At 43.5% G+C, this 26,465-nt stretch overlaps 1 protein-coding gene across 1 annotated transcript in view; it reads right to left on the bottom strand.

The window, feature by feature from the left end:
- ATRX (ATRX chromatin remodeler) overlaps positions 1-26,465 on the bottom strand; it is a 263,566-nt gene that overhangs the window by 10,099 nt on the left and 227,002 nt on the right. Inside the window, exons 29-30 of the mRNA XM_066582073.1 lie at positions 25,876-26,070; positions 8,590-8,781 (exon numbers count right to left, since the gene is read on the bottom strand). Of these exons, the coding sequence (XP_066438170.1) occupies positions 8,590-8,781; positions 25,876-26,070 (387 nt within the window). The remainder of the gene's footprint in view (positions 1-8,589; positions 8,782-25,875; positions 26,071-26,465) is intronic.

Genomic DNA, 26,465 nt, shown 5'->3' with positions numbered 1-26,465 from the left:
TTAGTTTCACCTCCCCTCATGGAATGGATCCATGAGGGGAGGTGAAATTACTCACCCCCGGTCCTCAGCAGTGTTCCAATCTCCCGGGACCTAAAGTCCCCTTCTGCGCATGCGCGCCTGACGTCAATCATCGGGCGCGTGCACAGAGGGTCTCAGGCTCCGGGAAATTCAAAATCCCTCTGCTCCTGGCTACCATGTGTAGCTAGGAGCAGAGAGAGGTCCACGGGGACATGATCTGTGTTATCCAATGGATAACAGTGATCATTTAAAGTTAAAAATAAAAAAAAAAGTGTTAAAAAAAAAAAAGGTTAAAAAGCTGACGTTTCATCTCCCCTCACAGATCATATCCGCGAGGGAGGATGAAATTACGTACCTAAGGCCCCCGGATTTATCTGCGGACCTTACCACAGCTTCTGCAGACGCATGCGCAAAAGCCGTGGATTGCCAGTGTAATTTAAAATCTCCCTGCTCTTGGCTACAAAACTTAGCCGGGAGCCTGGAGCTTTCACGTGCAGCTGCGTTGAGCAGTTCCTGGTCACGTGTACGCTGTTATCCAATGGATAATGGCGATCACGTAAAAGTAAAAAAAAGTTGAAGTTTCATCTCCCCTCACCGATGCGATCAGTGAGAGGAGATGAAACTTTTTACTAGAGGCTTCCGTATTTGAACCCCGACGCGTTCCTCCTCCACGGACCTTCCCGAAATTCTGTGCATGCAACCGCTGGAAAATGCTGGATACTTACGCAGGAGGTGGGGAGCCTAGGAAGTTTAAAATCACCTTGCTTCCGGCGACCTTGAGCGGTCCCTGGTCACATAATAAAAAAAAAAGCGATCTACTTTAGGCCGGTCTCTCATGACCGGATAGGAATTACGGATCCCGTATGTGTCCGATTCGCGGTAATACGCAAATCAATAGCATTGGATTACACAATTCTACAATCCACTCACTGAAAACAGAACACAGCATGCTCTATTTTACCGCGGATATCAGCAACACAGAGCCCATTGTGCTCCATGGATATACCTGCAGACTATACACAACTACATTGTGTACGGGCTGCGGATACCCACGTCATCGCTAAGTGACGGCGCGGGAAATACAAAGAAAAAAAAAGGTGTACTGCGCATGACCGCCTGCGTGAGTAGGCAGTTATACACAGTACATTACTCGGCCGTATGCAGCGCCACGACCAGGCTCATAGCTGGTATCCGCTGCAGGCGGATTCCACATACGGCTGTGTGAGACCGGCGTTATTCCGACCGCTACCTGTAATCCGTAATTTACCAGAAGCCCCAGGAACGCACACCTTCCTGCAGTTCCAGGAGCAGCTTGTTGAACGCCTTCTGTGTGAGACCGCCGCACCTCATCAAGCTTATAGAGATTTACAGTGCGCCACTTTACACCCCGTCCCTGCCACGGAGGTCAAGAAATACCCCCCAAAAAGGATAAGAGATGGGGGGATACCAGATTTTATTGCCCCATGTACCCATCCCAACCAGGCCCCTGTAATTACCCCTATCTTCGAAGAAAAAAAAAAAAAACCTCACACAGTTTACATTATTACTTTTATCTAAGATTTGTGAAAGTCCAAAAAGGGCACGGAGTGTGAGAGTGTGAGAGTGTGTGTGTGTGTGTGTGTGTGGTGGGGGATTATTTTTAAGGAGTCAATTTTTATTTTGTACAAGTCAGCAAATGGGCCTGGAATTTATTCAGTTGTGACCTGCAATCCAACGGGTGTTCCCTCCATTATACGCCTTGCCATGGGTCCTGTAAGTAGATTAAGGCCACAATGGGAATGTTTTTGAACACGGGGATATCCATTTTGGGGTAAACTTCATTCATATGTACACTGTACAAAAAAATCTGTTTTTAAATTGACACAATTGCCAAAAAAAAATGAAAATCGTAATCTTTTCCTTCTGCTTTGATTAGATTCATTCAAATACTGTGGGGTCATTTGTGGGGATTCTTTATCGTTTTGGCCGCTCAATGGCTCTACAATTGGGCAATGGGGCCTGGAATTATTTCAGTTGTACCCTGAAATCCAATGGGTGTTCCTACCATTATAGACCTAGCCATGTGTCCTGTAAGCAGATTGGGGCCACGATGGGTAGGTTTCTGAATACGGCACAAAAGGGGATCCATTGTGGGGTGAAAGTCTTCATTTATATGTGTGCTGTACAAGGAAAACAGTTTTTAAATTGACACAATTGCCAAAAAAATGAAAATCGTAATTTTTTCCTACTGCTTTGCTTAGATTTATTCAAAAACGTTAGGGTAAAAATTCTCAGTAGGCCCCTAGATAAATTCGTTTAGGGGGTCTAGTTTTAAAAATGGGATCATTTGTGGGGGTTCTCTATGGTTGTGGCCGCTCCGGGGCTCTTCAAGTGGGCAATAGAGCCTAAATCACCTTCATGCAAAATTTCTGTTCTGAAAGCCACCGACTACTCCTTTCATTTTGGGCCCCTTTGTGCATCCAGACAGAAGATTAGGGCCACAATGGGTATGTCTCTGAACACGGGAGAAACAGGGATATCCATTTTAGGGTGCAAGTCCTCATTCATGTGTGTGCTGTACAAAAAAATAAAAAAATAATAAAAAAAAAAAATCGTTTTTTAAAATGACAGAAATGCCAAAAAACAACTCTCATAATTTTTTCCTTCTGCTTTTCTTGAATTCATTCAAAAACTGTGGGGTCAAAATGGTCAGTAAACCCCTAGATAAATTCGTTAAGGGGTATAGTTTTCAAAATGGGGTCATTCGTCGGGGTTCTTTATGGTTTTGGCCGCTCAAGGGCTCTATAAGTGGGCAATGGGGCATAAAAGGCCTTCAAGCAAAATTTCTGTTCTGAAAGACACTGACTACTTCTTTCATTTTGGGCCCCGTTGTGCATAGAGACATAATATTAGGGGCACAATGGGTTTATTTCCAAATACAGGTCAAACAGGGGTATCTATTTTGGTTTCATGTGCACTATAGAAAACAAATGTCTTTAAAATGACATTTTCGCAAAAATATGAAATTTTATTTTTTCTCCTCTAAATTGCAATAATTCCTGAAAAAAAAAAAACATGGGTTCAAAATACTCATGACCCACCTCAGTGAATGCATTAAGGGGTGTAGTTTTTTAAATGGGGTCATTTGTGGGGGGTATCTATCCTTCTGACACCTATGAGCCTTTGCAATCTTGGCTTGGTGTAGGAAAACAAAGTGTTCCTCAAAATGTGGAAAAGTAATGTTAAATTTGTATGTCTCCTAAATGGTTTAAAAAAAACTAACGTTTTTCAAACGTGCATTCAGAATAAAGTAAACAAAAAATATTTATCTTAGCAAAAGTTTGTACAGTATGTTTGCACATATTTGCGATTACAGTTGAAAATGTGAAAAACACAATTTTTCCAATATTGGCACATTTAATAAACACAAGTTCTAACAGTCTATTTTTACTACCTAAATGAAGTACAATATGTGGCAAAAAAACAATGTCAGAATCACTTGGATATGCAAAGCCTTTACGGAGTTATAATATGTTAAGTGACCTGTCAGATTTCAAAAATTTGGCTCCGTCACTAAGGAGCAAACAGGCTTCGTCACTAAGGGGTTAATAAATATACATAAATTCTAAAAATCGGTCTATTTTTACCACGTAAATGAAGTACAATACGTGGTGAAAAAAAATTGTCAGAATCACTTGGATATGCAAAACCTTTATGGAGTTATTCTATGTTAAAATGACATGTCAGATCTCCAAAATTTGGCTTGGTTATTAAGACGCAAACAGGGTTGGTCACTGAGCGGTTAAACGGGGAAATTGGCTTCTACCTCATTGGGTTTCTTGCCTTCCTGTGGATCAAGATTGTGGGGTAATAGACTGAACTGGATGAACATAGTAACAGTGTGAAAGGCTGAAAAAATACCTAAGTTACCAAGATGGTGAGCGGTCTGCAAATCATGTCCTATGAGGAACGGTTAAAGGATCTGGGAATGTTTAGCTTGCAGAAGAGAAGGCTGAGAAAAGACTTAATAGTAGTCTACAAATATCTGAATGCCTGTCACAGTGCAGAGGGATCAGCCCTATTTTCATCTGCACAAGGAAAGACTAGAAGCAATGGGAAGAAACTGAAAGGGAGGAGACACAGATTAGATACTAGACAGTGAGGGGGATCAGCGAGTGGAACAGGTTACCATGGGAGGTGGAGAGTTCTCCTTCAATGGAAGTGTTCAAACTAAGGCTGGACAAAAATCTGTCTGGGATGATTTAGTAAATCCACTCTTGGCTCGATTATTGCAACTCGTTGCTGATCAGCCTCCCCTGCACCAGGCTCTACCCTCTCCAATCCATCCTGAATGCGGCAGCCAGGCTCATCTTCCTGTCCAGCTGCTACTCGGACGCCTCTGCCCTGTGTCAGTCACTGCACTGGCTGCCCGTTAAATACAGAATTCAATTTAAACGCACTACCTTCATTCACAAAGCCCTCCACAGCACAGCACCAGCTTATATTGCGTCCCTCATATCAATCCATCACCGAGCCCGGGCTCTCCGCTCTGCTAACTAAATTAGACTGTGCACCCTCTAATTCGAACTTATCATTCCCTCCTTCAAGATTTCTCCAGAACAGCACTGGTCGTCTACCAAAGGCAAACCGGGCAATCCAGGACTCACAAAACTTCAGGCTTGCTCTAAAAACACACCTCTACAGGGAGGCATACCGCATACCCTAAACAAACCCCTCTGTAGGCCACCTGATAGTAGGTCAGGGAGCATGTTGACTGCAATCCTGCATCAACTGCCCCTGCAGTCATACGGATTCTGCCGTTACACGGCTAAATGTCCGACCATTGTCTATGTGTATAGCATCCCTCAGTCTCCACCTCACCATAGCGTGCACATCTCCAGCCCCTTTACCTTCTGTATCGCCCCATTACTTGTAGTATGTAAGCTCGTTGGAGCAGGGACTCTCAACCCTATTGTTTCCATCAATTGACTACTACATGTAACCGTGGTTCTGTAATTTTTGTACTTTTGTCTTTCTGTATTCCCCCTGTCTATGTAAGCGCTGCAGAATATGTTGACGCTATACAAATAAAGATTATTATTAAATCCTGCACTGAGCAGGGGGTTGGATAAGATGACCCTGGAGGTCATTCTATGATTCTACCTATGATGCTGTAAGTTATGTAGAATGTCTGTTTGTACATATAGGGCGCGCCCTGCAGCACTCCTGCTGCATATATACATAGGGCGCGCCCTGCAGCCTCACCAGAGTATTGTACACACGAATACCAAATGTAACTGAGTAGGGAGAGACACAGTCTCCTCTTCTGAGCTGTCTAGTCTATAGCTCCATCACATGGCATCCTATGCAATTCACCCAGCAAGGTGGAGCGGCAACCAGCATCATCGAGTCTGCTCCTCCCAGCCTGGTACCACAGCCAGCGCTTCCAAGAGGCGGCGATTTTTCAATCCCTGGCCAGATGATGATTAAGAGAATCAGTTTCAGGGACTGAGAAGAAGCTGCAGTGGCGCCCCGGCCAGCGCGGGAGAGGTGATGCACAATTATTTTTAAATTTTTTTTCTTCAGCTACAGTTTATGTTCAGGGTTGGGCTTATATTTACCAACCCGAAAATCCTCGTATGTGGTGCTACAAAGTTGTGGTATTACCATGAGAAACTGCAGCGACATCGCACGGACTAGCGATGTGATGCCATGTCGCTCGTGTGAACGAGACTTAAAGTAGCTTTTTACAACAGTTTTCAGGATTCTGTTTTCCTAGTCCATCAGGAGACTAGGAAAATCAAATGTTGGATCCGTCGATTGTGGGCAAATTTTAGCGCCCGTATTACAGACAAGCATCCCAGCCCAACTGGAGGTCTGCAAACAAACTTCCAGCATCATAGATCCCAATCAGTCTGTGACTGGAGATAAGCAATGATCGGGCCGGGACACTCATCTATAACACAGACACTAAAATACACTAGTAATATGGTTTTATGAATCTTGCTTGGTGAAAGAATTCGCTTGCTATATAACATTTCTTTTATTTCTAGTAAAAGGTATTATTTCTCATAGCATAAAGGCACAGCGTGGCATTTCTGGGCTGTTCATGCAATTCCCTGGACCATATCTATGCATTAAAAGGGTTGTCCAGTTGTAAACTATTGATGGCTTTTCTTCAGGATAGGTCAATAGCTAGGTCGTCGAATCAGAGAATGGAAGAGTTGGAAGGGACTTCCAGGGTCATCGGGTCCAAACCCCTGCTCAGTGCAAGATTTACTAAATCATCCCAGACAGATAATTTGTCCAGCCTTTGTTTGAACACTTCTATTGAAGAAAAAATCATTCCTTCCATTGAAGGAAAACAGATATTTGTCCAGCCTTTGATTGAACACTTCCATTGAAGGAAAACTCACCACCTCCCATGGTAACCTGTTCCACTCATTAATCAACCTCATTATCAGAGTTTTTTCCAATATCTAATTTGTGTCTCCTCCCTTTCAGTTTCATCCCATTGCTTCTAGTCTTTCCTTGTACAGATGAGAGTAGGGCTGATCCCTCTGCACTGTGACAGCCCTTCAGATATTTGTAGACCCCTATTAAGCCTCCTCTCAGCCTTCTCTTCTGCAAGCTAAACATTCCCAGATCCTTTAACCGTTCCTCATAGGACATGATTTGCAGACCGCTCACCATCTTGGTAACTCTTCTCTGAACTTGCTCCAGTGTGTCTATGTCTTTTTAAAGTGGGGTGCCCAGAACTAGACAAGGTATTCCAGATGAGATCTGACTACGAAAGAGTTTAGGGGAATAAATACCTTACGTGATCTAGACTCTCTGCTTCTCTTAATACATCCCAGAATTGGGTTGATTTTTTGGCTGCTGCATCATATTGTTGACTCATATTCAGTCTATGATCTATTAGTATACCCAAGTCTTTTTCACATGTGCTGCTGCTTAGCCCAATTCCTTCCATTCTGTATATGCTTTCTTCATTTTTCTTGCCCAGATGTAGGACTTTGCATTTCTCCTTGTTAAATACCATTCTGTTAGTCGCCGCCTACTTGCAAGCTTTTCTAGATCTTTTTGAATCTTCTCCCTCTCTTCCCTAGTGTTAGCTATCCCTCCTAGCTTTGTTTCGTCGGCAAATTTGATCAGTTTTCCATCAATTCCATCCTCCAGATCATTTATAAAAACGTTGAACAACACTGGGCCTAGGACAGAGCCTTGTGGCACCCCACTTCATACATTCTTCCACTTGGATGTGCAGCCTTTTATGACCCCTCTTTAAGTACGATCACGCAGCCAGTTCTGAATCCACCTAACAGTTGCCTTGTCAATCCCATATTTGGTCATTTTTTCAATAAGTATAGTATGAGATACTTTATCAAATGCTTTACTAAGGTCAAAATATACTGAATCCACCACATTCCCCTGATTAACCCAGTCGGTGATTCTGTCATAGAAGGAAATTACATTAGTCTGGCATGACTTGTTTGTTACAAACCCATGCGGGCTCCGGTTAATTATTCAGCAGGAAGCAGAGCGATTCCATTCTCACTGCAGCAGCCAAACTTTGTATTACAGGCCTTGTACTTCAATGGGATTGTGATCTGCAATATAAATCTAGGCCACTACAGTATGAACGGACTAGTCAACCTCCTGCTGAAATGAGCTCAGTAAACAAGTGCATCAATCATATACTATTGATGACCTATCTGGAGAATAGGTCATCAACAGGTTGCAACTGGACAACCCCTTATGCTTGATTCAGTTAACATATCTATGTAGTAAGCTCGGTTCTAGTATTATATGTAGTAAACTAAATTCTGTCATCATATCTATTTAGTAGGCTTGATTCTGATACCATATCAATGCAGTAAGTTTGGTTCTGGTACCATGCCTACGTAGTAACATTGGTTCTGTTACAAGAACCAAGCTATCTGCAGAGGTACGGTATCGTATCTGTGTAGTAAGGATCAGATACTTTTAAGACTTTAGACTGAGGGGCCCCTGGATGTTAAGGTGGTGTTGTATAATATTTATTGGGTTATGTGGGGTATGACTAGTCTATGTATACAGATTACCCTGGATAGAAACAGAGTGGAATGCACATTAACTGTACTGCAGATAACGATTGTTTATGGTGTTACAGTTGATGATGATTTTATTGTTAATCTTTAACAGTGATCATATTTCATTAGGATTACTCAAAAACCAGCAAATCCTGCAAGTATAAAATGTTTCTTTAATGGGGTGTAACCAGGCTTAGTGCCATGGAAAGCGTGAGCTATAAATATGGCCCTGCCTAATTAGGCTCAGAAAGGTACCTAGACTGACCACTGCTTATCTTCTTTCTGGAACTCCCCCATAAATACATTCAGAAAGAAATGTATGGGGTGTGGGAAGGAAGATCTGAACTTAAATCCATGTCCCCCTTCTCCTGGGGCAGAAGAAAGACCATAGATGCTTACATCTCCTTTCACTGCCGGCAGTATGGTCCCCAGTGTGAAACCCATACAACCAAAGCAAAGAGCCCAGATCTGACTTCAGAGCCACTGCTTCCTACAAAGTCATTCCAACAACAGAATGTACATTTGTGGTCCCCCAAGCATCCCTCTCAGCATGTAAGCTTACCTTCTTCTCTGCCTCATACTCATCCCACGCTGCCTTCCTCTCCTCCTCGGTCAGAGCTTCTTCCTCCTTGTGGTCCAGAAGAGAGTCGTGCTCGTGATAGGTCACAATCTGCTCTTTCCTGATCTGCAACAGCTCTGCAAGAACCGTATCCTGCCAGAAGAGAGAACATTGTAAGTCTAATGACTCGGACTCTTCCTCGCATGGACCCTTAATACAGGACTAGAAGGCGCACACATATCCATGTCATTATGGGAAGGAGGTGAAAATGTTCTTAAATTGCCAGAGTGCATTCATACAGAGTATTATTATAGTACAATTCTACAATACTTAACCAACCTCAACGGTGACTACATCAGGATGAAACCGTCTACAACCCTACAGAAAGGCTTCTTTTACACTAACAAGCACTGATCGACCCATAAGACAAAATCGCTGCTCATGTAAATGGTCTTTTACACAGTCCAATGCAAACTCTATACGAACCAATGACTGTTAATATTATAAACTGGGTGAGGCCTGTACCATGGATTATCAGCAGCACACCCCCTGGTTACACGGACATATGTGCCAGCTACAATTATTTTTTTGGCCCGCATAATCTGATCAGCTGTTAAATACCCGTTTGCTTGTCTGTTGATCGCTGCCTTGTTTACATGGAACAATATAGACACTGCAAAAAAATCACTGGAGGCATTAGGAAAAAAAAAACACAGAGAGACCCTAATAAAATATAATCTTTCCAAAGAAATACTAAAATATGAGCAACTCTGAAGAGACAGACATACGTGTTACAAGTGCGGTTAGACACTAGACCCAAACCCGTTGGAGATATAAAAATACATCACATCAAAGATTGATTTACAAAACACATGGAGGCTGAGGAGCAATGGAAAACAAATAATTCAGTCACACCCAAGCGTGGGAAATACCAGTCAGAAGTAAGCAAGACCCAAATACTGTATTGCTCATTAACGGTCCTCAAAGATATCAGATCCCATAAAGCAGTGGTGGCGAACCTATGGCACGCGTGCCAGAGGCGGCACTCAGAGCCTTCCCAGCTGGCACTCGCTGCCGTCGGCCGCTCACCACATTAGTAAATACTGGCAGGGGTGCCGCAGCTCCCCTGCTGGTATTCACTCAGCAGCGCTGCTAGAAGCACTGATCCTGGAGCACACTGTGATGTCAGTGTGCAGCTGGGATCCTCCTCCCCCCTCCTCTGACGTCTCCTACTTGGTTCCGCAAGGGCAGGGGAGGGGAGGGGAGGTGGTGTCCGGCAGCACGTCACAATGTGCTCCTGGGATCCGTGGCAGAAACAGCGCCAAGCAGAGGAGCTGGGGGGTGGATTTGGGTCTCAGAGGAGGGGGGGGGGGGGGCGCTATTGCTACAGGGGCCACTTTGGGATGTCGCTATTACTACTAGGGGCCACTGTGGGATGTCACTATTACTACTGGCTACTGTGGGATGTCACTATTACCACTAGGGACGCTGTGAAGTGTCACTATTACTACTGCGGACCACTGTGGGGTGTCACTATTACCGCTGGGGGCTGCTGTGGAATGTAACTATTACTACTGGGCTGATGTGGGATGTCACTATTACCACTGAGACCACTGTGTGGTGTCACTATTACTACTGGGGGCCACTGTGGGATGTCACTATTACGACTGGGGCCACGGTGCGGTGTCACTATTACCCTCTGGTGCCGCTGTGCGGGGTCACTATAACCACCAAAGCCGCTCTGGAGGGGTCACTATTAGCGCTGGGGCTGCTCTCAGGGGTCATCCTTAATACTGGGGCCGCTCTGGGGGGGGGGGTCAATATCACTGCTGGGATATGTTTACACGAGGTGGAAATGCTGTAGAATGTCCTCAGCGGAAATGTCCGTGGCAAATTCCACAGCAAGTCCGCATCTAAAAAAAGAAGTCAAAATCTGCACCCTGTCTATTTTGAAACAGACCTGTCCTTTTAAGAACAACGGAGGTAAAAATCATACGTCGTGATAAGCCCCGCCCCCTCACATGTTGGCACTTTGCAGTAAATAAGTGGGTTTTGAGTTGCAGTTTGGGCACTCGGTCTCGCCATCACTGCCATAAAGCAACCCAATTTATTGCTGATATACAAGAACATGTATCTATAGCCTGGAGACCACTGTAGAAGGGCATTGATAAGGGCTCACAACCACTCAAAAGGGGCAATCTCCAGATTACATTGTAAAACATACTGCTAAAAGCATCAGCTCAAACGCAGAAATAATGTAAGTTGCACAAACCAGTAGTCAGATAAAAGCCAAAGAGGGGGGTAATAATGGCTCATGTCCACTCAAAAGGGGTCCTCCTGACCACTGATATACTGGAATGGCAATAGACTTCTATGAACTAAATAATAGCAACTGATATGTGAAACACATCACTGTAGCCATGAGAGAACAAAATCGAGGAACATTGATAATAGCTCACATCCACTTAAACAACCTGTCTCCAGACTACACAGATGAGAAATACAGGTGAAAGGCTCAGGTATGAATAAGAGCAAAAAGCCCATAAAAGAGAATAGCTGAAAACTCAAGAATAGTAGCTCTACGAGTTTCCCTCAATATAAGTTCATCAAGCACAGTAAATAAGTAGATAAAACAGTCAGAGATAGAAAACCAAAGTTCTAAAGCCATCATAGATAAGAGCAGATTCTCAGATACCAAGCAAAAGCTGAGATAGCCAACAGAGAAATAGATCACACAACCAGCCCTGATGGTGGACAGGTGGGGATATGAGGAGCTAAATATCAGAGTGCTGGTTCAAATAGCCCAGTAAGGGTGCCGTCTCCATTATAGGCGTGTGCCAGCTGGCCAATGCCGGAAACCTGCTGCAGTTAGACCACACTACATCGGGGATAAACCCTGATACCGCATCACTGTGGATAGTCCGAACTGCCCCCTCATAGCAACATGAAAGAACACACGATTGAGCAAACAAACCATCACCGGAGCGATGTGGACATTGGGCAAACAAACCAACTGAGGCTGCACACAGAAGCACCCGTCATAGCAAAGAAAAGAGGACTGCGTCAGCACAACACAAACATTGAAGAGAATCTTCATATCAAGCATCACAGGAACAATAGAAATATGTGGATAAACATGCTGAATGCTCAAAGAAAGGGCGCAAAAGATGTCTCATTGAGACCCCAGAGTTCACAGGAATTAACTTTAAAGATCCAGGCTGTCTCCTTACGTCTCTCAACAATTTGTGGTCATTGTCACCCCTTCTGCCATTGCAGAGTATCAATTCAATACCATGAAATGTCAACCGACTCAAATCATTGCCATGAGAAGTCTTCACATGCACCTCCTGAGAGGTCTATTCCTGTCACATTATGTTGCCAACATGGGCTACAATGCATTGTCTCAGTTGTTGAATGCTTTTAGTGATGTAATGCCAAGGACACGTACAAGTTTCCATGTAATATTTTCCATTATAATATTACGAGATTTGCAATTAATGAATTCTCTGCTGCGGCAGTAACAAAAAAAAATGCTCTTGTTAATATACTGACATGTATGACACTCAAAACAGGGAACAGTCCCTCTTAGGGTGTTACGATTAAGCCAAGTTTCAAAATATTGTTTTGTGACTTGTAGAGATAACTATGTACAAGTCTATAATGAAGAGGGATAGCTAACACTAGGGAAGAGAGGGAGAGGATTCAAAAAGATCTAGAAAAGCTTGAACTGTGGTCGATTACTAACAGAATGGTATTTAACGAGGAGAAAAGCAAAATCCCACATCTGGGCAAGAAAAATGAAAAAAAAAAAGCACGTATAGAAAGGGAGGAATTGGGCTAAGCAGCAGCACCTGTGAAAGAGACTTGGGTATACTAATAGATCATAGACTGAATATGAGTCAACAATGTGATGCAGCAGCCAAAAAGGCAAACACAATTCTGAGATGTATTAAGAGAAGCATAGAGTCTAGATCACGTGAGGTATTTATTCCCCTAAACTCTTTCTTAGTCAGACCTCATCTGGAATACCTTGTCTAGTTCTGGGCACCCCACTTTAAAAAGACAGACACACTGGAGCAAGTTCAGAGAAGAGTTACCAAGATGGTGAGCGGTCTGCAAATCATGTCCTATGAGGAACAGTTAAAGGATCTGGGAATGTTTAGCTTGCAAAAAAGCAGGCTGAGAAGAGACTTAAAGGGGTTGTCCCGCGCCGAAACGGGTTTTTTTTTTTCAACCCCCCCCCGTTCGGCGCGAGACAACCCCGATGCAGGGGTTAAAAAAAGAACACCGCACAGCGCTTACCTGAATCCCCGCGCTCCGGTGACTTCTTACTTACCGGTTGAAGATGGCCGCCGGGATCTTCTACCTCCGTGGACCGCAGCTCTTCTGTGCGGTCCATTGCCGATTCCAGCCTCCTGATTGGCTGGTATCGGCACGTGACGGGGCGGAGCTACACGGAGCCCCATTGAGAAGAGAAGAAGACCCGGACTGCGCAAGCGCGTCTAATTTGGCCATTAGACGGCGAAAATTAGACGGCAACCATGGAGACGAGGACGCCAGCAACGGAACAGGTAAGTGAATAACTTTTGATAACTTCTGTATGGCTCATATTTAATGCACAATGTACATTACAAAGTGCATTAATATGGCCATACAGAAGTGTATAGACCCACTTGCTTTCGCGGGACAACCCCTTTAATAGCTGTCTACAAATATCTGAAGGGTTGTCACAGTGCAGAGGGATCAGCCCTATTCTCATCTGCACAAGGAAAGACTAGAAGCAATGGGATAAAACTGAAAGGGAGGAGACACAAATTAGATATTAGACAGTAAGGGCTCCCACCCACTAGCGTTTTTTTCTCCACTGCGCTGCGAGAGTAAGTGAAAACTCTCACAGAGCAGTGCAAGAAAATCACTGCGATATCGCTGCGACAGTCTTTTCAATGGGGCCAGCGGCAGCAGCGCTAGCCCCATTGAAAAGATATGAAGAATGCCGCGGACTTCTGCCACAGCTGTGGCAGCTGTCACAGCTGTGGCAGAAGTCCACGGTATGCTATCCCATTGCTTTCAATGGGATCGGCACTGCTGCCGATCCCATTGAAAGCAGTGGTTTCTGACAAGCCCTCTGGCTCCCCGGCACTGCTACTGAGCTCTTTCAGCAGACGGGGATTTAAAAATCCCCGCGTCCTGAAAGGGCTGTGCGGATTGGCTGAGGGATCAGCCAATGGCAGATAGCTCTTAGCTATTCATTCATGAATAGCAATATCTTAGCTATTCATGAATGAATAGCTAAGAGCTATCTGTCATTGGCTGAGCGCTCAGCCAATAGCTAAGCAGTAGCTGCTATTGGCTGAGCCCTCAGCCAATCTGCACAGCCCTTTCAGTAGGCAGGAATTTTTAAATCCCCGTCTGCTGAAAGTGCTGGACAGCAGTGCCGCGGAGCCAGCCGGAGGACGCGGCTGACAGCAGGAGGTGTGAGTAACTTTTTTATTATTTTTTTTAACCACTTTTTTATGATTATCGGGGAAGGGCTTATATTTCAAGCCCTTCTCCGATAATCATTCAGCAGGGCTTGTCAGAAACCACTGCTTTCAATGGGATCGGCAGCAGTGCCGATCCCATTGAAAGCAATGGGATCGGCAGCAGTGCCGATCCCATTGAAAGCAATGGGATAGCATACCGTGGACTTCTGCCACAGCTGTGACAGCTGCCACAGCTGTGGCAGAAGTCCGCGGCATTCTTCATATCTTTTCAATGGGGCTAGCGCTGCTGCCGCTGGCCCCATTGAAAAGACTGTCGCAGCGATATCGCAGTGATTTTCTTGCACTGCTCTGTGAGAGTTTTCACTTACTCTCGCAGCGCAGTGGAGAAAAAAACGCTAGTGGGTGGGAGCCCTTACTGTCTAATATCTAATTTGTGTCTCCTCCCTTTCAGTTTTATCCCATTGCTTCTAGTCTTTCCTTGTGCAGATGAGAATAGGGCTGATCCCTCTGCACTGTGACAACCCTTCAGATATTTGTAGACAGCTATTAAAGGGGTTGTCCCGCGAAAGCAAGTGGGTCTATACACTTCTGTATGGCCATATTAATGCACTTTGTAATGTACATTGTGCATTAAATATGAGCCATACAGAAGTTATCAAAAGTTATTCACTTACCTGTTCCGTTGCTGGCGTCCTCGTCTCCATGGTTGCCGTCTAATTTTCGCCGTCTAATGGCCAAATTAGACGCGCTTGCGCAGTCCGGGTCTTCTTCTCTTCTCAATGGGGCTCCGTGTAGCTCCGCCCCGTCACGTGCCGATACCAGCCAATCAGGAGGCTGGAATCGGCAATGGACCGCACAGAAGAGCTGCGGTCCACGGAGGTAGAAGATCCCGGCGGGTTATATTTCAAGCCCTTCTCCGATAATCATTCAGCAGGGCTTGTCAGAAACCACTGCTTTCAATGGGATCGGCAGCAGTGCCGATCCCATTGAAAGCAATGGGATAGCATGCCACGGATTTCTGCCACAGGGGATGAAGGAAACTCCTGCCACAGCTGTGACAGCTGTGGCAGAAGTCCGCGGCATTCTCCATATCTTTTCAATGGGGCTAGCGCTGCTGCCGCTGGCCCCATTGAAAAGACTGGCGATGTCGCAGCGATATCCCAGCGATTTTTGGATATCTGCCTGCGTTTTTCTCGCACTGTGATGCGAGATTAACTTTAGAATCGCATCGCAGTGGAGAAAAAAACGCCAGTGGGTGGGAACCCTAAGGGTGATGAATGAGTGGAACACGTTACCACGGGAGGTGGGGAGTTCTCCTTCAATGGAAGTGCTCAAACAAAGGCTGGACAGACATCTGTCTGGGATGATTTAGTGAATCTTGCACTGAGCAGGGAGTTGGACCAGATGACCCTGGAGGTCCCTTCCAACTCTAGCATTCTATGACTTCTGCCTCTCCTAGATGTGATAGATGGATGTGGTGACAATACTTCAGCCAAATCTGTGTCATCGCAAAGTATATTCCAATATTTGTCAAAAATACTAAAAAGCTCTTTGGAACGATCAAAAGTGCCAATGACTAATAGATCTATCGTCCTGAGATCACAAGTGGTGAATCAGCAAACTGTTCCTGCTGATTAAGTGTAAATTCCAAAAATCATATAGTTGGGATAGCTTTCATCCAGTGCTCTTCAAATATGGTATCCCGAAGGGACTATTTCTTCAGCACGGAAGATAGTGATTTAGAGTCACAGGCCCCAATTCTGAAGAACCGTTTTTTACAGCACGGCTTCATTGAAAAAGTGCTTGATACCAATCTGTGACGATTAGCTCTGGTCGCCCATGAGTATGGGCACCGGTGAGGAGCGCTGGGCGCCCATCCGCGATGAGCGCTATATGATTATGCCACAAAAAACGTATACATAGGCTTTAAACTGCGATGTCCGATGATAAAATGGATAAGAGATTAAAAATAAATTATACTGTCGAAAGTGGTCACAATTAAATATTAATTTGATTTACATTTCTCTTTGGTCAGGCATTTTGCATTCTGTTAATGGATAAAAATAAACCATTAACCCCTCTGTTTTTAATGCATTCTTAAGCCCCATTTACATGGGATGAGCTGTCAGGCAAACAATGCTTGAGCCGCATCCCAGTGAAGCTTGTGTACTGTTACGTAGAAGCGAGTATCGCTGGCATCGTTCACAGCACGACCAGCATGGAGGCGGGAGCCGGGAAGAGTTCCCACCTGCCTACCTCCATTCACTTTAAGCAGGCAGTCGTTCAGTCTCTGCATGCATTTACGCAGAAGGACTGTCGTCCAAAATCCCACAGGAGCGTGAGGGTTTGTACATCTCTTAATAATCGGCCCATATAAATGGGCCTTTACTCACAGCTTTATTTCCAGACCTGCCTAAAACTTTTGCAGTACTCTACTTTGCAAACAAAATCTTCAGCCGAATGTAAAAATAAATGGTCTGCAACTGCCAGGACTTGTGCGGAAACTTTATAGAAGGAATGCCAATGACTTTTTTGTACTTAAAAATCTACGTCATGGATATCACTCGCAGTCCTAAACTTCTGACTGATCTACATGGACCAATAGATTTTTTTTTTTCATTTTCCAACAAAAAGGATAGTTGATGTTTCAGAGAATTTTGGGCCACCCTTAACCCCTTAGTGACGGCCCCATTGCCTTTCTACGTCCTAGCCTGCTGGGCTTAATTCCCAGAGGACGTAAAAACATGCCTCCTCTGGGAATGAAAGCCCTGCAGGCTCAGGACGTGATAGTTCCATGCTGCCGGTTACCGGAAGGAGTCGACAGCATGGAGCTGTCATGCAGGGCCGCGGGACCCCACCCCCGGTCACGTGATCACCCAAGACTGATCACCATAGAGAGCAAAAACAACCCGAAACTATTTTTCAACTATATTAACAGCAAAAGGATTTGCACTGAAAGCACTGGCCCTTTAACAAATAATGCAGGAGAAATCATTGAAGATGATGGAGGGAAGGCAAATCTAATAAATAGTTTCTTTTCAAGCATATTCACAAACGAAAAGGAAATGCCCCACGAGATGCAGGGGAATAAAATGAACCCCTCACAAAATATCTCATACCCAACGCAGGAGGAAGTGCAGAATCGGTTAAAGAAGATTAAAATCGATAAATCGGCAACGGGCCCAGATGGAATACACCCAAGGGTACTAAAGGAACTAAGTGATGTGATAGCTAGGCCGCTATATCTAATATTTGTGGGTACTATTAAGACTGGGGTTGTACTATTGGATTGGCGCATTGCCAACGTGGTTCCAATTTACAAAAAGGGGACCAAAAGTGAGCCTAGTAACTACAGGCCGGTAAGTCTCACTTCAGTAACGGGAAAAATATTCAAGGGGTTTCTGAGAGACACAATCGAAGAATACATCGAGGAGAACAACGGAATAACTCCTCACCAGCATGGGTTCATGAAGGGTCGATCATGTCAGACCAATTTAATCAGCTTTTTCGATGAAGTAAGCTCTAGGCTGGACCTGGGAGAGTCTATTGATCTTGTATATCTGGACTTCTCTAAAGCATTTGACACTGTGCCACATAATAGGCCAATATGTAAAATGAGACAGCTCGGACTGGGTGAAAACATGTGTAATTGGGTTAAGAATTAGCTCAATGATAGAAAGCAAAGGGTGGTAATAAATGGTTCATACTCCGATTGGGCCACCATTGCTGGCAGGGTGCCACAGGGTTCAGTACTAGGCCCCATTCTGTTCAACATATTTATTAACGTCCTGATAGAGGGGTTGCACAGCAAAATATCAATATTTGCAGATGACACAAAATTATATAATTAATGCAACAGAGGACAATGTACGGCTACAAACTGACCTAGATAAGCTGGGGGCTTGGGCAGAAAAATGGCAATTGAAGTTCAATGTGGATAAATGTAAGGTTATTCACATGGGCAGGAGAAACGGATGTCACCAATATACACTAAATGGGGTACTGCTAGGGAAAAGCGATATGGAAAAAGACCAGTGGGTACTAGTGGACAGTTCTGGTCTCCGGTGCTTAGGAAAGATGTTACAGTGCTGGAGGGGGTTCAAAGAAGGGCGACTAAACTAATACATGGAATGAGAGGACTGGAATACCCAGAGAGGCTATCCAAATTGGGATTATTTACTCTAGAAAAAAGACGGCTAAGGGGTGATCAAATAACTACGATAAATACATGAGGGGACGATACAGGGATCTCTCCCATCATCTGTTTATACCCAGGACTGCGACGGTAACGAGAGGGCATCCGCTACGTTTAGAGGAAAGCAGGTTTCATCACCAAAATAGAATGGGGTTCTTTACTGTTAGAGCAGTTAGACCGTGGAACTCTCTGCCCGAGGATGCGGTGATGGCAAAATCCATAGAGGAGTTTAAAGGGGACTTGATGTCTTTCTAGAGCGGAAGGATATTACAGGATATAAATCTTAGGTTAATTGTTAATCTGGGTACACAGCAGGTAAGAAATATTAGGGGATTAGTCTGATTGCCATTAAGGAGTCGGGAAGGAATTTTCCCTGCAAAAGGGCTAATTGGCTTCTGCTCTTGGTTTTTTTTTGCCTTCCTCTGGATCAAGAACACAAAAGGATAGACAGGCTGGACTAGATGAACATTGTCTTCATTCAGCCTTAGAAACTATGTTACTATGTTATACATGTATCACACAGGACAGCTTCTGACAACGGATCCTTGCCATTAGCATATTGGTTCTAGTCCATGTCCCAGTGGCCACAAACACCCTATGGATCACCTTATAGCCTCTCAGAACGCTGCCGACCAATTCATAGATTTAATGCCGTTTAGAATGTAAAATCCTGGATTACAAGGTTTCCTCCGTAGTTCATACCAGGAAAAAAGGACCGACATTGCACTTTTTGTTAAACAGCAGAAAACTCTTAAGAGCAAAATCACCCAGTGAAATAACATGTCTGCTGTGTTTGGTGGCATCTCAGGGGACACCCTTTGATGGCCGTGAATGAAGAACTGCCGCTGCTGTCACTTCCTGTCGAGAAAAAAAACAAGAAAACCATATCATGCTGCTTAGTAAGAATAAATCCTAACTAAAACCGACGTAGTGCCAATCTTCTCTGATTGGCATGCCCACCACTTTGGCGGGAAGAACCTTCAGGAAAAAAGAATAGACAAAGCTAATATTTCAAAGCTGCATTTTTACTGCATTTCTGGGATTGGAGATAGGCTGCCGATTTACAATGATAAAACCTGCCAGCATTAGGGAAGAGTGCTAGGCTTCGCACTTTTATCTTTTAACCCTTTTGCTCCCAAGTAGCAACAATTCAATTTTCGAGACGAACACTTTGGCCAGTAAAATCCCTTTTACTCATTTATAGCAAGCCTGTAAAAAGTGAATACGATAAAATAGTTTCAACAAAACCAAAAACCCAGAACACTTGCATAAAAATATCACCACATTTCTAAACATCCTCTGTTCATTGACCTCGCCACCATCTTTGCCAATGAAATGCAGAGGGTGAAAATGCTGATGACCCTTTTGCTACTTTACTTCCAGCATTTCTACAGATTACTAGGCGATAGCCAATCATTCACCAGTATGCAGGTGCAATAGCAAGTGCTTCGTTGTAGCAGTAACCGGGCAATGCTCTAAACACACTAGGTTGCTCCTGGTCTAATCTGAAGGCTTCAAATAATTTTTCAAATAAACTGCTAACTGCATTATTTGCCCTGTTTAAATCATTTTTAGATGAGGCTGGTCTTACATGAGAGGGCAGTAAATGAGGATTCCGCAAGCGTTTTTTCCACGGTAATAAGTGTATCAATCAAATACATTGGATTACACAATTCTGCACACATAAGCGAGTCAGAATTGCGCAATCCGCTTGAGGAAAATAGAATGCAGCATGTTCTATTTTACTGCAGAATTCATGGACATACAGCCCATTATGTTCTAGGATATCAGATATACCGGCAGTTCATATGCAATTACATTGTATACGGGCTGCGGGTACCTGCGTCATCGCTAAGCGAGGAGATCTAAACAAACAAAAAAAAAGGTTTGCTGCACATGACCGCCTTTGTGAGCGCACAGTGATACGCAGAACATTACGAGGCCAGGCCTGCAACGGATTTCACATACGTGTGAGCCCAGCCTAAAAAATATTCGCATTGTGACTTACTGGTAAATACTTACTGTGTATGCCTTACATACAGATTGGATATACTACAGGATGGTGCCACTCTGGGGCACATGATACATTCAATACAAATACTATATAGTTGCAACTCCCTTAGGAAATTCGGTATATATGACAAATTTGCAAACAATCAAAAAATAAATTTAAATAGCTCAACACAACTAATAGAACAAGTGATTTCTCCAAATTCAGCACAACATGCTACATTTAATAAGTACTTCAGCCTCAGAGTCACTCACCTCCTTCATAAGTGTCTTTAGTACATAGTAAAGCACCATTTTACTGTTCTAGTTGGTTCCATTATGATGCCTAGCCCAACTCCAGCTTCTAGCCCGCCACTAGCAATACTGAAGAAGCAGCACAGGGTTGCTTCAAAACATGTTTTTTTAGCTGCCATCATCAAGAAAACCTCTAAAAACAACATTTAACCCACTAATCTTGGATTTGTCTGCTGCAACCACCTTCTTCCGATCCCACCAAAAATATTCTATGGGGTTCAACACAGGCGACTGCCTGGCCACTCCAGATTCTACCAGGACTATTTTTGAAACAAAGACTTGCTGGTCTTTGAGTGATTGGGATCATTGTCCTGTTGGAAGGTCGAATGATACCTGGGCTTGTTCCTTTCAGCATAGGCTTTGTTCTCTCTCATCCAGACACATTGCTAATCCATAAGACCAACAATTTCTAGTTTTTTTTAAAACAATCTTATTTTATTGAGTATATCACAAAGTGGCAACGCAGGTTACACAACTTCAGGTTGAAAGTCATGCGCTTCACCAAGTCACATATCCCCACATCCTCGATTTCTGCAACGCTTCCATAAATACGTCCTCAGGGAATCCTTTGAACGTATTTCCTAGAACGGTAGAGTTGGAAGGGACCTCCAGGGTCCCTTGGAGAATTCAGATAATGATCTCTTAAATGCGACTGCCTTAATCAATTACTTTATTTGTTTCTGCTTTTGTTTTGTTTGTCTAATCAGAATTATTATTATTGCAGGAAAGTATTGTCTTGTATGCTTAAATAATACTATTTGAAAGTTTAAGAGATTAAATTTATAATTTCTGATAGGGACCTGTGTGTCTTATTTTCTGTTCTAGTTTTGTTTTATCGGACCACAAAATAGAATTTTAAAATGTCTGTGGCTTATTTATATGGCGCTAAGCACATTGCAGCCAACTTCTCTTGTATTTTTTGGGTCATCAGAGAACACCTTGGAGTTCGAGCATTAATTAGTATGTGCCTAATGCCTCTTTTACATGGAGCATTTTCAATTAACTGTATAAATATACACACCATAAAATTAATACTAATCACATTATTTTAGTTTTTTTCTCCAGTTTTTCCACCCTAAAATATTTCAGTTTGTTTTCCAATAGAATTGTGCAGTCAAAAACTTGGAAGGTGGAAAACAAGGATTCATCTTTGTGTGAGTTTTTAACATGAAAAAATTCTGGCAGTTTTACAGGGGTATGTAGACTTTTTATATCCACTGTATATCACAAATCTCTATAATGAAATAGGCCTGTATTACCAGGACTTTAACCACGATTTTAGAGAGGCAACCCCAGTGCTGAGGAATAAGGAGTCTGTTCAAACACTGCTGCGCCCAACATAAAGTTACCCTTGAAACTCAACAGCTGCGAGGTCACCGTTGGTGGTCTGTACCCAAACCAATTAATGCATTTACAGGAACTGGAGGAAGACTTCAGCAACATTACCAGCCAAGGTTAAAATAGCCCATTGTTTACTTGGCTAAACCTTATCCTACTAGGCTAAATCTGATCTCAAAAGGTATGGCGTCCCATCAATCTCTCCTTGAAAAGGGACAAGTTTCCATTCTGAGGTTAAGGCCATTATTCCACTGTGGAAGTCATCTAATATGCAGGTCAAGCTTGGGTTCACACTGGCATTCTTTGTCTGTGGGAAAGCTCTCTGCAGGATAAGTGTGTGCATGGGGGGGGGGGGGGGGGTTATGGCGCAGGGAAGCGAGTTACCTTTCAAAGAACCTCTGCAGTGAAAAGCAAAGAATTCCTCTTGGAATTCTCTCAGCAAATATCTAGTAGCCGCTCCGCTCCTCCTGGAGAACATTGCTGCAGGTTTACACATGAAAGCTCCTGGTATTTGTTCGTCTGAAGGAGAGCACTGCAATAAGATGTGCACAAAGTACAATACCTTCTCCATGAACTAAGGGTGACAGAGCTGCAAAGTGTGATTGTTCTCAGTAAGAGAAACGACGTAGTCTTGTAGATATGAGACCTTTTAATGGCTAACAAAAATACATGATGTAATAATAGCGAGCTTTCGTACCAACGCAGGGGTACTTCTTCAGGCTTATGGATTGGATCTGAAGAGGCATGCATATTTATACACACTTATAACATACATACTTATGACAAGGCACAGATATGGATGTGATTGGTTCGCACTTAAAAGGAATTCTGCAACAGCAAACAAACTTTTTTTGTCTAGGCACTGATAGCGGAGTGAAAGTTTTATGGTCCCTAAATTGCTGTTGGAGGGGGGGAGGTCATCAGGCTTGACTTTCTACAAGAGATACACAAACATTTTTAGCTAAGCACTGATAAGGGAGTGAAAGTTTATGGTCCCTGAATTACTGTTGATGGGGGTCTTATCTGTGCAATCAAGTCTCACACTTCCCATTCACGCATAAATCCTGGGGAATAATTTAACCCAGTATTCAGCGTGTCAAAGGTTGTTATCAATTTATATTCCCAAATTCTTCTGTGGTTTTGTGACTTGAAACCACCCTTCAATATCAAAACTCTCATATCTCCTATGTCATGTCCATGGTTAGAGAAGTGTTCGGCCACAGGTAATTCTCTTTTTCTGTGTTCAATTGTATGGCGATGAGATCTCATCCTGGCTTTCAGTTTCTGTCCTGTTTCCCCAACATAAAACCATATTCCCGGACCCTCCGCTTCTGTGTTACAGGCAACCTCCTAACTTGAGGAACTTTATAATCAGGAGTGCATTACCCTCTGACACACAAAAAGGAGCTTATCCCTGTAATGTAAGGAGCTGTAAGACCTGCTCACATATACTGACTACGGACAGGATACGGATCCCCAACACACAGCAGGACTATAAGATCCCAGGGACATTTACGTGTTCCTCGTCCAATGTTGTGTACCTGATCATGTGCAGTAAATGTACTGTTGGGGGTCTTTATGTTGGGGAAACAGGACAGAAACTGAAAGCCAGGATGAGATCTCATCGCCATACAATTGAACACAGAAAAAGAGAATTACCTGTGGCCGAACACTTCTCTAACCATGGACATGACATAGGAGATATGAGAGTTTTGATATTGAAGGGTGGTTTCAAGTCACAAAACCACAGAAGAATTTGGGAATATAAATTGATAACAACCTTTGACACGCTGAATACTGGGTTAAATTATTCCCCAGGATTTATGCGTGAATGGGAAGTGTGAGACTTGATTGCACAGATAAGACCCCCATCAACAGTAATTCAGGGACCATAAACTTTCACTCCCTTATCAGTGCGTAGCTAAAAATGTTTGTGTATCTCTTGTAGAAAGTCAAGCCTGATGACCTCCCCCCCTCCAACAGTAATTTAGGGACCATAAAACTTTCACTCCGCTATAAGTGCCTAGACAAAAAAAGTTTGTTTGCTGTTGCAGAATTCCTTTTAAGTGCGAACCAATCACATCCATATCTGTGCCTTGTCATAAGTATGTATGTTATAAGTGTGTATAAATATGCATGCCTCTTCAGATCCAATCCATAAGCCTGAAGAAGTACCCCTGCGTTGGTACGAAAGCTCGCTATTATTACATCATGTATTTTTGTTAGCCATTAAAAGGTCTCATATCTACAAGACTACGTCGTTTCTCTTACTGAGAACAATCACATTTTGCTCTACTGGCTAACACGGTACCAGATCTTTGTTTTCATTAGAGCTGCAAAGGTCACATCTGTTATGTGGACAACTGAGGACTGCAGAACATTACTCCCGTTACAGCAGAGCTTCTAACTGGGTTTTGACTAGAGATGAGCGAGCGTACTCGCTAAGGCAAACTACTCGAGCGAGTAGTGCCTTATGCGAGTACCTGCCCACTCGTCTCTAAAGATTCAGCTGGCGGCGCAGGTGAGCGGTGAGTTGCGGAAATGAGCAGGGAGGAGCAGGTTGGGGGGGGGGGGGGAGGAGAGAGTGAGAGATCTCCCCTCCGTTCCTCCCCGCTCTCCTCGAGTAGTTTGCCTTAGCGAGTATGCTCGCTCATCTCTAGTCCTGACTCGTCATGTAGAGGTAGTAGTGCGGCATAATGGTAAGGGATGAGCAGCGCAGTGTGCGGTAACCACAACGGCCTCCATCCCAGTTATATACAGAACTAGCTTGTTACCCGCAACTTCGTCCGCCTGGAATAGGTATTTTTTAAATCTAATCTGTGTTTTGCTGTATATTGAAAGAAAAAAAATTGAAATAGTGAAAGAACTGTAACTCTGATCTGCTGTCAGCACAGTTCTGTACATTTTTGGTCGTGTCATCTTTTGCTAGGATATCAATGGTTTTGTGGGCTGTATACACATGAGCCGCCACATACAGCTGCCCAGGAGAAAAACATGTTTCTTCTAGATGTACACCTGCTACTTTAAGTGTTTGCCCTTCAGCCTTATCGATAGTAATTACAAATGCTATTGTAGAGGGAATGGCAGCCTTTTGAATTGAAAAGGCAAATCCATCAGTTTTATCGTAATGCGTGGAATTAAAATATTGCTAAGGTAAAATAAAAGATGCGCTGTGATTGGTTGCTATGGGCAACACAGATTTTCTTTAATATCTCAATTCATGTTAATGTGTCTTTGGTTCAAGTTGTAATCCTGGGCAACACCAGGTAATACTGCCTACTTAATAACCGTATACGTGCAGCAATGATGTCTGCCCGTTTGGGGAGGCCTTGCTTATGATATGCAATCCCTTCCCATCCTCTCTGCCTCACTTGATAAACACATGTGTATGGCAACATCTGCCCTCACGTGTCTGCCCATTTGTGTAGGCATAGCTTAAGATGTGCTACCCCTTCCCATCCGCACGGCACTGATGCGCATCACCAAATAAATCTATCTTGTAGCGCTCCCAGGAGAACTCTATACATTTTCAGGATAAAACCTAGCCAATGTCCTTCCTCAAGATGCAAGCTATCTCCCTGCCAGATTTCATCAAAATTGCTCCGGTGTTTAGCTGTGAAAGGGAGACAGACCGTTCCTTTTGCATTTATATTAGTAATAGCTGATATACCCGGCTTCGCACGAGTTAATTTGGTACTGGTGTTTATCTGGTGTTCACACGGAAAATCTTATGAAGTCGTGGTTACTTTAGAGATACCGAGGAAAAAAATATGTTCACCATTTTGCATGGTTCTTTGCGTTACCCAGGAAAGACCACGTGGAGGTAACCACTGACGCTTCCTTTATATAAAATGACATCAGAAAGTGAAAGAATTAGATTACCTGGGCTCCCTTCAGGCCCTATACATTAAAGGTTAATCCGCTCACCTTCGGCAGCTTTGGAATCTCCCTCTTCTTCTTCTTTTCGGAGTTGGGGTCATCTATTTGATCTGGCTCAAAAGTGTAAAGCTCTGTGAGTTCATTCATGGTAAAGTGACGTTCTATCTGCTGTTGGTCAATGACTCTAAAGGAGAGCGACTGCTTGGTGACCTGGCGATCATAGATTTTTTCTTCCATAGTACCCTGAAATGCAACAAGTAATTCGGTTATAAGAAAAACACGAAAAATAATTATTAGGTCTACAATGTACCCCATGCCGACTCCATACCTCGAGCAGAAAGCATTCTGATACAACATACAAGTTATGCTACTTTGCTAATATTCTATGTAACATCTAAAAAACTACAATAACCTAAATGAGAAGGGGTGTTTGTTTTTAAACCCTTGCCCCTGCAACCAATTTAGACCTTACTGACCAAGTCCCATTTTTTAGATCTTGCATGTACCGCTAAGTGCTAATAACTATGGACTGCTTATACTTTGGCAAGTGATTGAGACTTTTTGGTGACACATTGTATTTTACGCTGGTCCATACATTGTGCTTATTAGAGAAAAAATTCTGACTTCACAGAACTTTG

Source organism: Eleutherodactylus coqui, chromosome 10 (assembly GCF_035609145.1).
Source record: "Eleutherodactylus coqui strain aEleCoq1 chromosome 10, aEleCoq1.hap1, whole genome shotgun sequence".
NCBI lineage: Eukaryota > Metazoa > Chordata > Amphibia > Anura > Eleutherodactylidae > Eleutherodactylus > Eleutherodactylus coqui.
This window is presented reverse-complemented; position numbering and strand designations above follow the sequence as displayed.